The sequence below is a fragment of the Pholcus phalangioides genome, unplaced genomic scaffold, assembly GCF_987345545.1.
Source record: "Pholcus phalangioides strain wild (caught in Gottingen) unplaced genomic scaffold, Ppha-v1.0 ptg000039l_1, whole genome shotgun sequence".
Classification (NCBI taxonomy): Eukaryota; Metazoa; Arthropoda; class Arachnida; order Araneae; family Pholcidae; genus Pholcus; species Pholcus phalangioides.
The window spans coordinates 28,143,371-28,157,233 of record NW_028301625.1 but is presented as its reverse complement, the minus strand read 5'-3'; the positions used below and the strand labels follow the sequence as shown (position 1 = coordinate 28,157,233).

The 13,863-nt window shown below is 34.8% G+C and overlaps 1 protein-coding gene across 2 annotated transcripts in view; it reads right to left on the bottom strand.

The window, feature by feature from the left end:
- Positions 1-13,863, bottom strand: part of LOC149065787 (laminin subunit alpha-1-like) — a 438,052-nt gene that overhangs the window by 194,421 nt on the left and 229,768 nt on the right. For both annotated transcript variants that reach the window (XM_089253835.1, XM_089253836.1), the window contains 2 exons: positions 11,706-12,093; positions 906-1,048 (listed from right to left, as the gene is read on the bottom strand). In XM_089253835.1, the coding sequence (XP_089109961.1) occupies positions 906-1,048; positions 11,706-12,093 (531 nt within the window). The remainder of the gene's footprint in view (positions 1-905; positions 1,049-11,705; positions 12,094-13,863) is intronic.

Genomic DNA, 13,863 nt, shown 5'->3' with positions numbered 1-13,863 from the left:
TTCTTCAAAAAAGACACAGCTACAATTGCAGATGCATTCCATTTTTGGATAAGCTTTTTGGGAAAAAGCGCACTTAAGCCTTGTATAATAAAAAATAAAAAACAGAATGGACCAGATTCTGAGATCATTTCATCATTTGATAAATATTTTGCACCTAAAATATAAAGGTGAAGAACTGACTGATTTAGCTCGCGCATGGGCAACAGACAAAATGAATGGTTGTTTGTCATTGCTGATTTCATATGAATTGAAAGAAACTCCTTTTCCTCTTTCATATTATAGTTTTGCAAGAAGAATGAAAAATCCAGTGATTTGGTAGAAAGACCTTTCTAGATGCAATATCCAGTGCCGCCAACTCAGCTTCCATTGAAAGAATGTTTCCACATTTTGGATTTATTCAATCTAAACTAAGAAATTGTTTAGGTGCAGAAAAATTTGCAAAATTATTTATTTGTTATCTGATGCTACATGGTAAAAATGAACCATACTACTAATTACGTAGCTATTTTTTTGCATGTTGAAAAATTCAGAATTGCAAATTATACTTAATATTTTGTTTTAATTGTTGTAATAACCTAGTGTTTTTAAAAATAAAGCACTGTACTATGTAAAAAAAGTAGGTTTCTCATTATGTTATATACTACCTATTGCATTCAAAACATTATCCAAGAGCATTCATCCAACTTTTTGACAGTTTAAACCAGTTTTTAATGGTTTCAATAAAAAATGACAAAAATAATTTCAAATCAAGTTTACCATAACAACAGATTTCAAATATTAAGTTCCGGTTATATTATTTATATAATGAATGAAAAAACTTCAAAAGATGTGAACAAACTCAGTTAAAAAGATATTAAGAATAGAATTGAAGAATTTTATGTAATAATTTTTCTGGTTTTAATTACCCTTAACTGTTCTTGAGCAGCATTCATTTTTTTCAGGTATCCCCATGGAAGCTTGGGAAGATCTGTCAAATTCATTCCTTCCAACATCAATTTCATCTGATAAAGTTCATTCAATAATATGCCAGTGCATTCATCGTCACAAGCTTAAACAAAAAATATCTTGATATATATATTTTTTTGTATATTAGGATCAACTAGATGGAAAAAGGTAACACTGTTATGTCATGGACATGTTCACATCTAATAAAATACATGCCACATGACAGTTATATCCAACAACTATAATAAAAAATAAAATATCTAGTCTTTGAAAATTTAACGAAAAATATTCAACTAAAAAATCTTGGCAGAACTGAAAAATCATTCTGCCCCAGTAGCCTCCGCACATTTCTTGTCACACTGGAATCAGTGACAAAAATTTCAAGGTTATTGAAATCAATTATTATGGTAAATCTATGGTATTTTTTATGGTATTTTTCATGGTATTTTTCTTGGAAGTGGTTACTCTTTCTAAAAAGTATTTCTCAATGAAGATAGTGAAGAATAAAGGTCTTTCAAGGTCAAGGCCAATTTATTGTCCGAGAAGATTATCTTTTTATCAATGAAAGAACAGCAAGTAGAGCTAAATATATTTCCTTCCTAAATTTGAATACCTGGTATTCTGGCAGGACTCGAGAAAGGTTTTGGAAGAAAGTAAAATCTTAACTCTAGAAAAAACATGTAGCTGAAATTTCTGTAGGCAAACGATGTCACAGAAAAAGAATAAAAATCTGACTGCGCCAAATACTTTTTGAATGGATTTTCAAACCTTAGAAAGGATCAGTAAACAACAAATCTCTCTTTATGAACACATAATGATGAAACTGATTGAGAAATTTGAGAACAAGGGCAGAATGAACATAGTGAAACTACAGTTGCATGAAACATCACTACTGGAATACAATGATTTCATAATGAAAATTTATCAAGGAAGATATTCATCAAAATTTATCAAAAAGATTAAATATTATTCGATACCGCAGTGGAAGCCGAAAAAAAAGCTTCAATTCATCAAAATTTATCAAAAAGATTAAATATTATTCAATACCGCAGTGTAAGCCGAAAAAAATCTTCAAGAAACTATTTCACACTACAATTCAACACAGTTGCCAAAGTTGTAGCCGATCAAATGCCAAGAAAATATTTAGTGAAGGTTCCATCACGAGGGTGGCCTGTCCACGTTTTCTACAACATCCTAGATCTCACTATAAAAAATTTCTGTATTTTACATAGAGCAGTACAGAAGGCCAGAACAATTTTTCAAACGCAGTTTCTCTAAAATCGTATGGAAGAGCTACGTTCATCATACGTGTTGCCCTTGCGCAAAAAGAAACGTTTGTGAGCTCTTGAACATGTAACGAGTCTGATGTCAGGTAACATCTCAAAATGTGAAAACAAAACTGTTAATTTTTGCATGGGCTGTGTGCGGGGCGGAACTTAGACAGGTGCGAAGGGTGCGGCTGCACTGGGCTGCTAAATTTTTGGGGCCGCAAAAGAGGAAAAACTTGTTTTGATCACATTTGGACTTCAACTTCCTAATAACAAATAGCTTAAAATGCAGTCCAAGATAGAGAACCTCTAAGGTTGAGGGCCTGGGTAGATCCAGCCCTGAAAGAACTAAAAATTTAAGCACCTGAACTGAGTGCGCACTCACAATTTTTTCACTGGACAGCAGACACTTTGCCCATATTTATTATCGGATGACTTTTTTTATCACCATAAAGTAGTAGTGGTTTTAACAGTCATTCTCAGGCACCCATGTGAACCTGGTGGGCACCAGAGTACTCATAGACACCTTCGGGTATTGGGAAACCCCTGTTCAGAGAGGCCACAAATCTCTTTTTGCACCGGACTGCAAAATACTTAAGCCCGTCCCTGGTTGTGTGACTTCAACATGCTGTGAATGTGCAAGAATAGTGAAAAACATTGCTCCAAACTGGCTCATCATAAATTCTACTTATCAGTATGAAATCAATATTTATTTGACAGAATCATATCATAGACCTTCTCATACTTAATTTGGCGTGCTTATTTTACATCTTTCTCATATTGTGGGATTACTGAAAAGTTTTTGTAATGAACAGTGTGAATAATGTATAATAAATCTTACTTTTAATGAATTACATATTTTTTTAGCTAATTTTGAAGCCTATTTTATATACATAAACAAATATAGTTTCCTGTTATGAATACACTATTAAACAACATTGAATGAAAGTAGGGAAAATCCCAGGAACCGAAAAGAAATTCCTTTTGCTATGAAACACTGTTTCTTCACCGTTTGGGTCAATTTGACCCAGTCCGCGGTTCTAGGTACACCGAAAGTGCCACAGTTGTAGTGTTAAAAGACCCTATTTTAAAGTAGCCTACAGGCAAAACCAGTCATCAGAAAAGTGTGAAATTTTTAGGTTGCTTTTGCTGATTGAAAAGCAATAGGTAGATTCAATTATTGTTAATTGAATACATGTGTTCACTGTGTGCAGCCTGCACAAAACTTTTTTTTGTAAAGAAATGTTTCGTTTCACAGGGAAAAGAAAGCTTGCGCTTTTTTGAGAGCAAAAAAATAATTGCTAACAATATTCATTTGCAATCCTCATTTCAAGTGTCACGATGCCCGCGGGCTTTTGTTGGGGACCATGAATGCAAAAAATAGCAGGAAGAAGATGGAAATGACATTCGGTTCAAGGGCAGGGCAAGATTAAGATGTTCAAAGGCTCTAAGCACTTGAATTGTTTTGGTGCCCCTCTTTCCCCTCCCCTTGTTCCCTACAATTATATTTTACTCGATATCAAATCTATAAATTAAACAAAATGAAATTTAAAATTTCAGAAGTAACTAATCTAAGGCAAAGTATGATGTGCATATTTTTAAGTAGACATTGAAATTCTCTCCTCCGCCCCTTTTTTTTTCTACTTGCAAAGTCGTTGATAATATCTCATAGATTTTTTTTGCAACATCTTTGGAAGTTTTTTGGAATTTTCTTCCATATTTTCCAAAAAGACAGACCTTTGATTTTTAGTTTTTTTTAAATCTTTTGAGAACATTTTAAGGTATTTTCTCCCATCCACTGCTCATTAGTATTTCGTAGAACCGCCTTCTGAGCCACAGTCACTGAGTACCTATAATCTAGGGGACCTAGATCAAACCACAAAAGGGTGGTTCTAGGCTGTGTAACCTATGTGGCCACACGGAGAGCCGAATCATTGGTGAAAGATGAAAATAATTATAAATATTGCAAAAAAAAATTATGCAAAATTTTAAACCATGAGCGTACTGGACTGAACAATTCGCGAAGAAAACAGTGATTTTTTATGTATTTCATCAGGCTGGGAACACAGCAACGAGTTTTCAGGATTATTTTACTGGTGCAGTTTATACGCCCGAGGGAAACGAAAACTGTCCCACACAAATTAACAATAAGATGACAATCCTGAATTAACCCTCACCCATTCTCTTCCCATTCATTGCATCTTCTCTGAAACCGTGCAGTTGATCCGCTAATGACTCATAAAGATTTGTACATTTTTAACTTCACGTCCTTATTCTGTAGAACTTATTTCACTCTTGATGTGTGGGGCTCACCCAGACACAGCCTGAGGACTTCATGACAACTAATGCGAATCGGTAGGCAGATATTTTTAACTGTGTAGGGAGGCCTAACAAAAATGAGTTTGCTCAAGGGCTACGGCCATAACTAGGCTGGACCGATAGCTGAATGGGGCCCAAAAAAATTTACATTTGTTTTGAATAATAATAATCCTTTCAAGAGAGACCCCAAGGAAAAGTCTGCCCTGAGAAGGCACACTATGGCTCTATAATGCTATTAAGAAGGGCCAAGCTTACTTTATGGAAATTGCACGAAATATCATTCCAAAAACTCAGCATTAACGTGATCTCTATTTTGCAACATTGTTAGCTTTCTGCATTTGTGCCATATTCATTTGATAAAGGTCTTCAACTATACAATCAATCGAAAATTTTAAGCTATTTTGCTGGATCCTTGGTGCTGGGGAAAAAATTGTGGATAAAAAAAACCTACGAAGGTTTTTAACAACTGGCTGTCGCGAAGATATATTTTGGAAAGAGAAAATTCAACTGCCCCTGCGGGGAATCAAACCCACGTCCTTTCACTTTCCAGGTGAACTCCCTAGACCACTAGACTACAGAGGCACAGAATCTCTCAATCTTTCCTTGGAGCTTGTGTACACTGAAAGGGACCATACATGGATGGTTGGACCAGACTCAGGCCAAGCTCACAACTGCTGACGCTGCCACCCCATACAATTGAATTTTCTCTCTTTCCAAAATATATCTTCGCAACAGCCAGCTGTTAAAAAACCTTCGTATGGTAGCGGAGAGTGACGTCATCCTTGTATAAAAAAAAACCTTTTGATAACTTTTTGTGGTGCACCATTTTTTTCTGATGCCCTAAGCAAGTGCTTATTTTGCTTAATGGTTAATCTGGCCTTAGTAAGGGGTGTCCTTCAAAATCGTGTTTTGTCAAACCCTGGGCAATGAGCAAACCTAGACGTTTTTGGATGGGAATGAGGTGCAAGCTTTTCAAATATGAAATGATAGTTTCTCTGAAGAGAGAGGGATTGGATTGTACCATTGACATAAGGAGTTAAACAAACAAGCATATAAATAGAGATTTAAAATTCTTTTAGTCATTTTTTTTTTTTTATTAACATTTTGTAGTCAAATTTGAAAAAGTGCTTTCAGCAGTGCTGTCTTAATGCATAGGCCAACCGGGCATGGTCGAGGGGCCTCAAGACAAGAAGGGCACTCAGAAAAATTAGAAGTTGTTAAATTTTTGTAGAATTTTCCAGGTAGGGTCTCGGGTGCCCGAGTGGCATGGTGGTAAGATGCTCGTCTACCATCGTGAAGGTTGTTGTTAGGGTCCCGGGTTCGAACCCAAGGGAGGATATCGATAAGATATTTTCCCTAACGAACTCGAGGCGACCACCGATAGACAGCGCCTTCACTTCCAACCCATCTCACTAATGGCAGTAAATTGCAATATAGCGATATGGCCAGAGTTGGTGTTTGGTGAAATAGGTAGGGTCTCGGAAAAATCACTTATCCCAGGGGCCCATGATGCTCTTAAAATGGCCCTGGTTTTCAGTGCGATATATTGAGCTATGTTTGAATGATGATTGGTATTGCTTCAGCAACATGGAAACATATGTTCCAACATCCCTGATCTGAAACTGTTAGTGATCCAAATGTCTATGTCACAGAAGTTAGCAAAAATCAAGTTTCAGAACCTTAAAGTAAATTCGATTAGGTTATAGATACTGCAGCTACAATGCATTTCTGTAATAACTTAGATCTTTTTATAGAATGCAAATCTATTGGAAATATAAAAATGTCACTTGCAGTGGACAAAACTGAATGTCCAGTAAAAGGTGTTGGTATAGTGAAAATATTTGTAGATATAGATGGTCATGAAAATTATATTACTTTTCACAATCCTACACTGAGAAGAAATTTAATATCTGGTTGTAGACTAGAGCAAGCAGGTGCACATTTTATAGGGTCAAATGGTAAAATCTGGATGTATATTATTGTTTATGGAAAGAATTATGTTTTGCTAAATGCAAAAATGGTTTGTATTTTTTCAAGCATAAACATTATGCCAAAAAGTTACAAACTTCACATAATGTTAGAGATATCAACAGATTTCAAAGATGATTGGCATGAACGATTCGGTCAAGTAAATTATAATTATTTGATCCAAACCAGTAAATGTGACTGTGTTACCAATTTACCAGCAGTGGAGTCAGAGCCGGGGGTGGTGTGGGTGTTCAAGCATACACAGTGTTTTGTAGCAGGTGGCAGAGCACCCACATAATTTATTCAGAAATAAAAATCTTTTATATAGATTTGATTTTTTTGCACATATATCAAACATAAAAAAAATGAAAGGAATAACTGCCTATGTTCACTTCCTATGTGGCTTGAATCTTGCTGGAGCTCCTGTTTTCAAAACATTATTGTGGAGCTCTTATCCCCCTTTCTCACAATTTTTGCTTATATCAAAGATTCCTTGTTTTCGCCTAAAGGATGGAGGGGGTATCCAGACGCCATATGATTTAGCAGTGGCATTGAAACTGTGGGGGGGGGGGTTGATGAGCTTGACTCTAGTCTGCATCTGTTAACAGACACGAGAGGTGTAGCATAGGCTGAAGTGGTATGCCATGACTGTGAAATACTGTCACTCTCATCCTTTCTTTACTGATTCGATGAGGCAGCGGCTTAGGCTGCCAGACTTCTAGCACCAAGTGTGACGGCGGTTCCTGAGAAGGGCCACCTCGCGCGAGGACAGATTCAGGTGGGGAGTTTAACTGAGGCTGTATATCTGTCAAAGAGTAATGCAGGTGTCCTGAGGCGGGTTCAGCGAGGACGGAAATGACAGTTGTTTTCCCTTCACAAAGAAGCAGCAACAGTAGTGATGCATAATGCTAGGGGCAGGTGGTCTTATAATCCAATAAAGACACCAGCTGTCCCTAAAGGACAAAGACCAGTGTACTAGTAACTACATTACCTCACATACATTTTCATTCCCATAAGTAGCAGCATCATACTGTATATATCACCCAGTCTTAATATTCAAAAAATTTTTTTTACTTTCACCATTACGCCCAGTTAATAAAGGTTTTACAAAATCCGGAAACGAGGACGCAGAGAGCAACAGACCTACAAACAGTTCAAATGCAATTCAATCATAACGCTTAACTTCTGAAATATGGATGGCAGCACTGAAAAATCAAACACAACACTACATACACACTCAGACTATTAGGTACACACTCAGTTACACTTCCTGCACAACTCATGAGGTAATAAATCGCCCATAGATGGTGATAGACCGGAGTTCTGCTTGGTTTGAAAGAAAGTTATTTGTACTGCCTCAGGCACTTATAAATGGTATTTTTGTAGAGAGAGAGATAGACAAAGAGAAAACTCACATCCTGGTGATATTAGTCAACCTTTTATTCCAATTTCAAGAAAACCCTGCCATTGAGGGAATATTTCACTTAAATTATTGGGTTATGCCAAAATTATGCAAAATAACAGTTTGAACTTCTCAAATGTGAATGACTTAAATTTGTATTGTTATTAAGATTTAGACTTTGTGCCGAATAGAGACAATAGAGTGTCTATCGGAGGTATGACTCTATTCATACAAATAAGGTAAAAAATAAATTACCAAATTGAAGTTAATAATTTACAAGGTGTTAAATCAAATTTGTGATCATTATTCAAGCAATTCTCATTCCAACAGCGGAAAACTACTTACATTCATTTTTGTTAGTGACAAAAATACTATATAATCACCAATGCCCGGATGCTGTTGACCTAAAAATTTAAAAAAATGACTAAAAAAATGCCCCAATAACTCGAAAAGACCCTGAAAATTGGAAGAAATGACATCAAAATAATAAAGCAATAAAGTTGTCTTGAAAAAGTGAGTGGTTATTTTTGAATGTCAAAAGAAAAAGTTTTGACAGCATCAAAATTATATGTAAATTTTTTTTTCTTGTTTATATTTCATCAAAAACTGGGAACCAGATTATAACAAGTCTGCATGTAGTAGGAGTTGGAGTGCATTTTGTTCAGAACAATACTAATATTTGGTATAGAAAATCTGCCACTCTGCTCTTTGCCAGCAGGTTTTTCCCAGTAGCTTGGATTTTAATGAGAAACTAAAAACGAAAATTGAAAAAATTAAATTTCAATGAACATATTAAAAATGCAAGAAAATGGAAAGCAAATGCAAGAAAATGGAAAGCAAATGCAAGAAAATGGAAAGCAAATGCTAGGAGAACCAAAAAACTGTGAGTTCCTTTAGCCGCTTTCATAATATGGACATAATGAACTTAGGGATTAATGAATGTCAATCAAATGGTTTAACAAAAGTCCTATCAGGCCCCATGAGGGTTTTTTTTTTTGGCAATGAGCAATGTAACACTTGTGACGCACATGTAACACACATCTACACACATGTAACACTTCATCTAGAAGAGAGGGATGGAATAAAGTGGAATGGAGCATGTAAGATAAGAAACTGACCAATCAGAAAAAAAATGACTAATTCAGACCTTGCTTAATTTTAAACTCAAATTTCACCTCTATGTGTTTGAATGGGAGAATCATTACTGGAATTTTTTCTGTGTATTTCGGGGAAAAGAATGTTCAAAGAAAATTTTTAATGGACAAAGATGAAATAGTTTTTCAAAAAATTGGGGAAAATATTTTATGTATCAAGTATGGATATAATGCTGTAGCATATACTTGTTGTGAGTACTTAATTTTTAAAAAATTTTGACATGAAAATGTATTTAGAGGGTGACCACATACCAGGGTTTCAAAACCAAAAAACTGGGTTTTTTTGGTTTAAACCGTTTTTTTTGTTTTAAATAGTATTAACATTAAAAACCATAAAATTTCTGAAAAATCATTCAAACTTCTAATAATTAATTAAAATAAAATGTTTATTAATGTAATTAACATTATTCCCATATTAATTAACCTACAAATACTTCTTACATTTTAACAAAAAAATCCATTTTTGCAATTTATTCATTTTGCAATGTATCGATTGGTAAAGGACAATGCGAGGTTATGGTGTCACAGGGAATTTTTCTCTGATAGGGTTGTTAATAAATGGAATAGCTTACCCCCGGAGGAAGTAAATTGTAACACAATTGACACGTTTAAAAAGAAATACGATAAACGTGTTGGGGAAAATCAAGAAGCTATCCATACTTAGAATAAGACAACCATAAATATATTATGGGCATTGCATAGCATTTTATCATGTGTATATATTGTTTATAACTTTAGTTTTTAATTGGGTTGCTGTATTTTTCAAATATATGACATCCATATTTGTTATGGGCTTTGTGTTGGATTATGCTTAATTATGAAGCTATTTTGCAAAAACTGCTATAAAAATTAGGTGAGTATAATGTATTTAATGAAGCATAAATAATGCAGATTAATTAGAAATGATTTACGATATACAGCGTGATTATAACTAAAGTTCTGATTTCAAAACACTTTAAAAAAAGAACCATAATGAGAATGACTTCCAAATTTACATGAATATTCCTGAAGCAATGGAATTTTAAATGGCAAAGAGAAAAAAGTACTTAAAAATGTAAAATTAACGACACTGCACTCATCCAACACATGGAAAATTTGCTCCCAGAATGGAAATGATAGCCAGTCAGGACAAAATGATAACTTAATTAGTATTGAACGATTTTATAATTCATGGAAGCATTACTAAAAATGAAGTAATTGAACAAATAAAACTACAACTTACTTAAGAAATGTTAAATATGTTGTCCACTGTGTTCTGGCTATGAGGTGAAAGCACAAAAATGCTTGTTCAACAACAGATGAGATTATGCCATTGTCATGATATGGATGTGCTTGCAATTCGACCACTGTTCATAACATTGCAAGGTACCCCCCACAGCCAGAAGTTGCAAGAGTTGAGGTCAGGTGAACTAACGGCCAGGTGTCATGTCATCCTGTTATTGTCAAAATGGTTCTTTAGCAGCTGCTTTGCTGGTATTGCAATGTGCATCTTGATAAAAGTTGTACTATCCACTCACTGATGTTGTTGACATGCCAAAATGATGTGGTTACACAAAATGGTATTATCCTGCTGGCCAAGTACAACATCATCTAATTGCACATTTTGAATTTTTTTTCTTTTCTTTTGCCAAGGAAATTTTCATTGCTTCACAAGTATCCATGCAAATTTTCAAGTCATTCTGAACAGTAGTTCTTATTGTATAGTTTTGGAATCAAAACTTTCACCGCTTATACACAATTATAATCACCGTGTATATAGCTGATTATTTTTCGTAAATCTGTTACTACTATACAGTAGAACCTTGATTAACTGGGCTTAATGGTGAAAGTATTAAAAAAAATATTGAATATTAAGACTGGGTGATATACAGATGTGCTACTTCTTATGGGAAAGAAAATGAAAATATATGTGAGGTAATGTAGTTACTAGTACACTAGTCTTTGTCCTTTAGGGACAGCTGGTGTCTTTATTGGATTATAAGACCACCTGTGTGCCCCTAGCATGTGTCACTACTGTTGCTGCTTCTTTGTGAAGGGAAAAAACCCTGAGAGATAAAATGCACCACTACATTTAGATGTGTAATGCAATCCTTATTCATGAACTTGCTAAAGATAGAGCATCAAAATGTAGCCAAAAGTTAGAAAATGTGGTAAGAATGAGAAATTTTGGCTTTTGTATATCACTTATACTAAGCCAATTAACTAAGATATTTTATATGAAAAAAATATATACATTCTTTTATGAGACGTTTTGGAAAAAAAACTTTTATACCACCTTATACCATTTAAAGATATGCCATCAGAATGTCCCCAAGAATATGAAATGTGGTAAGATTGAAATATTTTCGCTAATAATGAACCAATATGATATTTTTCAAGGGAAAAAAATTATATTTAGGCTACTTTGATTTGATTTTTGAAAAACCACTTGGGTAAAACATAGGTTTAAACCAAACAACCCTGCCACATACACATTAAACACACTTTTGCTGGTAACAAGCTTTTCATTATACATGGATCTGACTGTAATGAACTATTTACATCAATATTGTTTGGAAAATTTTCCCATACATTTCATGCATGTATTTCATAAATAAGAACAGTAAAAATATTAAAGATAATATTGTTGCTAACAAATTAATTACTTACATTTACATCCATATTCAGTTAAAATGTAACCATGGCTACAGTAAGTGCAGTCTCTTCCACTGATTCCACTTTGACACATACACTGTCCTGTGATACTGTCACATTCAGCACTTTTGGATCCATAACGATTGCATCTGCATTCATTGCATTTTCCTCCAGTCAGAGGATTTCCATAATAGCCTCTCTCACATATTTCACAATGTCTTCCACTGTAACCAGTTTTACAATTGATGCACACATAGTCCACTGAGTCAGGCATGCATGTATCACTGAAGCTGTTGGTTGGGTGTGGACATGAGCAAGGACGGCAAGGACCTTGTTCCGGATTTCCATAGTACCCTCTAGCACATTTTTCGCAGTTATTACCAACTGTATTTCCACCACAGTTCTGTAAATTTAAAAACTTTCATCACAACATGATCATATGAAATGATTTATTAATCAAAATGACTTACTTATTAATTATTAACCCCTTACTTGGAGGTGTGTGGCATTTACTTAATAAAATTAATCAAAAATGCAATTTTCTTTCTTTAATTTTATCCATTATACCAAAAAAAATTAGAGAAATGTTATTTGGTTAAAAAAACAAAAATATTTTATTTGTTAATACAATTATTATTAATTAACAAAACAATTAATAATTATTAATTAATAATAATACTGGTTGTCCAATTAAGTAAATACATTATTACATTTTGACATTATGGGAAAAATTAATGGATTACTAATTTTAGGTTGAGTTAATGCAAGGATTCTTAACCCTTTTTAGCAGCAACCCATCAAATTCCATGGGTCTGTTTGGTTTCCGAAATAAATTAAACTAGTGGCGCAATAAGTGCATTTATAACTGTATTGTGAGTGATTAGTACAACCTATCTGGAAGCTCCTGTGACCTAAGTTTCAGTTGAGACGCATAAGTTAAGAACCCATGAGTTGATGTATCATGGAAAAGAAACATGCATTCCTCATATCCCCAAACTGGGTTTGGGCATCGAATAATTGCATGTTGCTGGAAATAAGTTTAAATGACACAGGTAAGGGGTTAAGTAGTGGAAAACTTATCTATTCTCAAATACAATAATACACTGGTGTGCAAAAATGAAGGACGAAGCTGAAAAATGGATGTCAAGTTCTCTTTATACGGATAAAAGCACATTTAGTCTGACTAGCGTTTCTAGGCACATGCACATTTGGAGAGGGTGGGAAACATGCAATAACCCCTCCAACATCATCAAAAGGGACCGATTTGGAGGTGGCAAAGTTCTCGTTTGGGAAGCTATCATGCTTGGTACCCATACATCTTCCATTCTCCTTCCTCACATGCGTCTTTTTAGAGGTGCTATGGGTCCTCAGTTCCTCTTCATGGACGACAATGCTACACCTCATCGTACAGTGGCTGTTGCAAAGCTGTTGGAGAGTGAAGATATTAAATGCAATGATTGGCTGGCAAAGTCCTCGGATCTAAATCCAATCGTCAGTTAAGAAAATGCTTGGCAGCACATCACCAGCAATGATTCCAGAGCTGCGATTGCCACTACATCAGTAATGAGCAGCAATGTCTCATCAGCTCATTGACAATCTTGTACTTAGCATGGGCAGACGAAGTAAATGCTGCATAGCAGTCAGGGATGATCATATCCCCTACAAAAGGTTGGATTTTCCTTGCCAGTCACTTGTCACATGGACGTTTCGGTCTTCTGTCCAATTATGCTTGAAGCTAATTTTTCAATAAATAAAAATAAATTAATTAAAAGTAAAAAACCCACCAAATTAATGTGTAATTTTTTAAAACAAAAAATTTAAACTCAAATATATCAGTAATCTGAAAGTCTACCACATACTAAAAGTAAAATTCAGTGACTTTTTGGGGTATGTTTTGGTGACCTTTTCTCGTCTGACAAAATGAATCATCCAGGACAGATTTTTTATAACAGTAGTTCCTAAACTGTGAGTTGCAACCCACTAGGGGATTGTGTTAATAAAATAGGGGGTTGCTAATGGATCAAAAAGTTGGAAAAAAACTTTTCACATAACTTTTCCTGGTGTATGATGCAGTGGAAAGCCACCATCTTTGTATTTCCATATTTTTTGGCATCTGATTTTATCAATATGATTACCTGTCTTCTGACCGGTCATAGAGGGAGCACCATCTGTA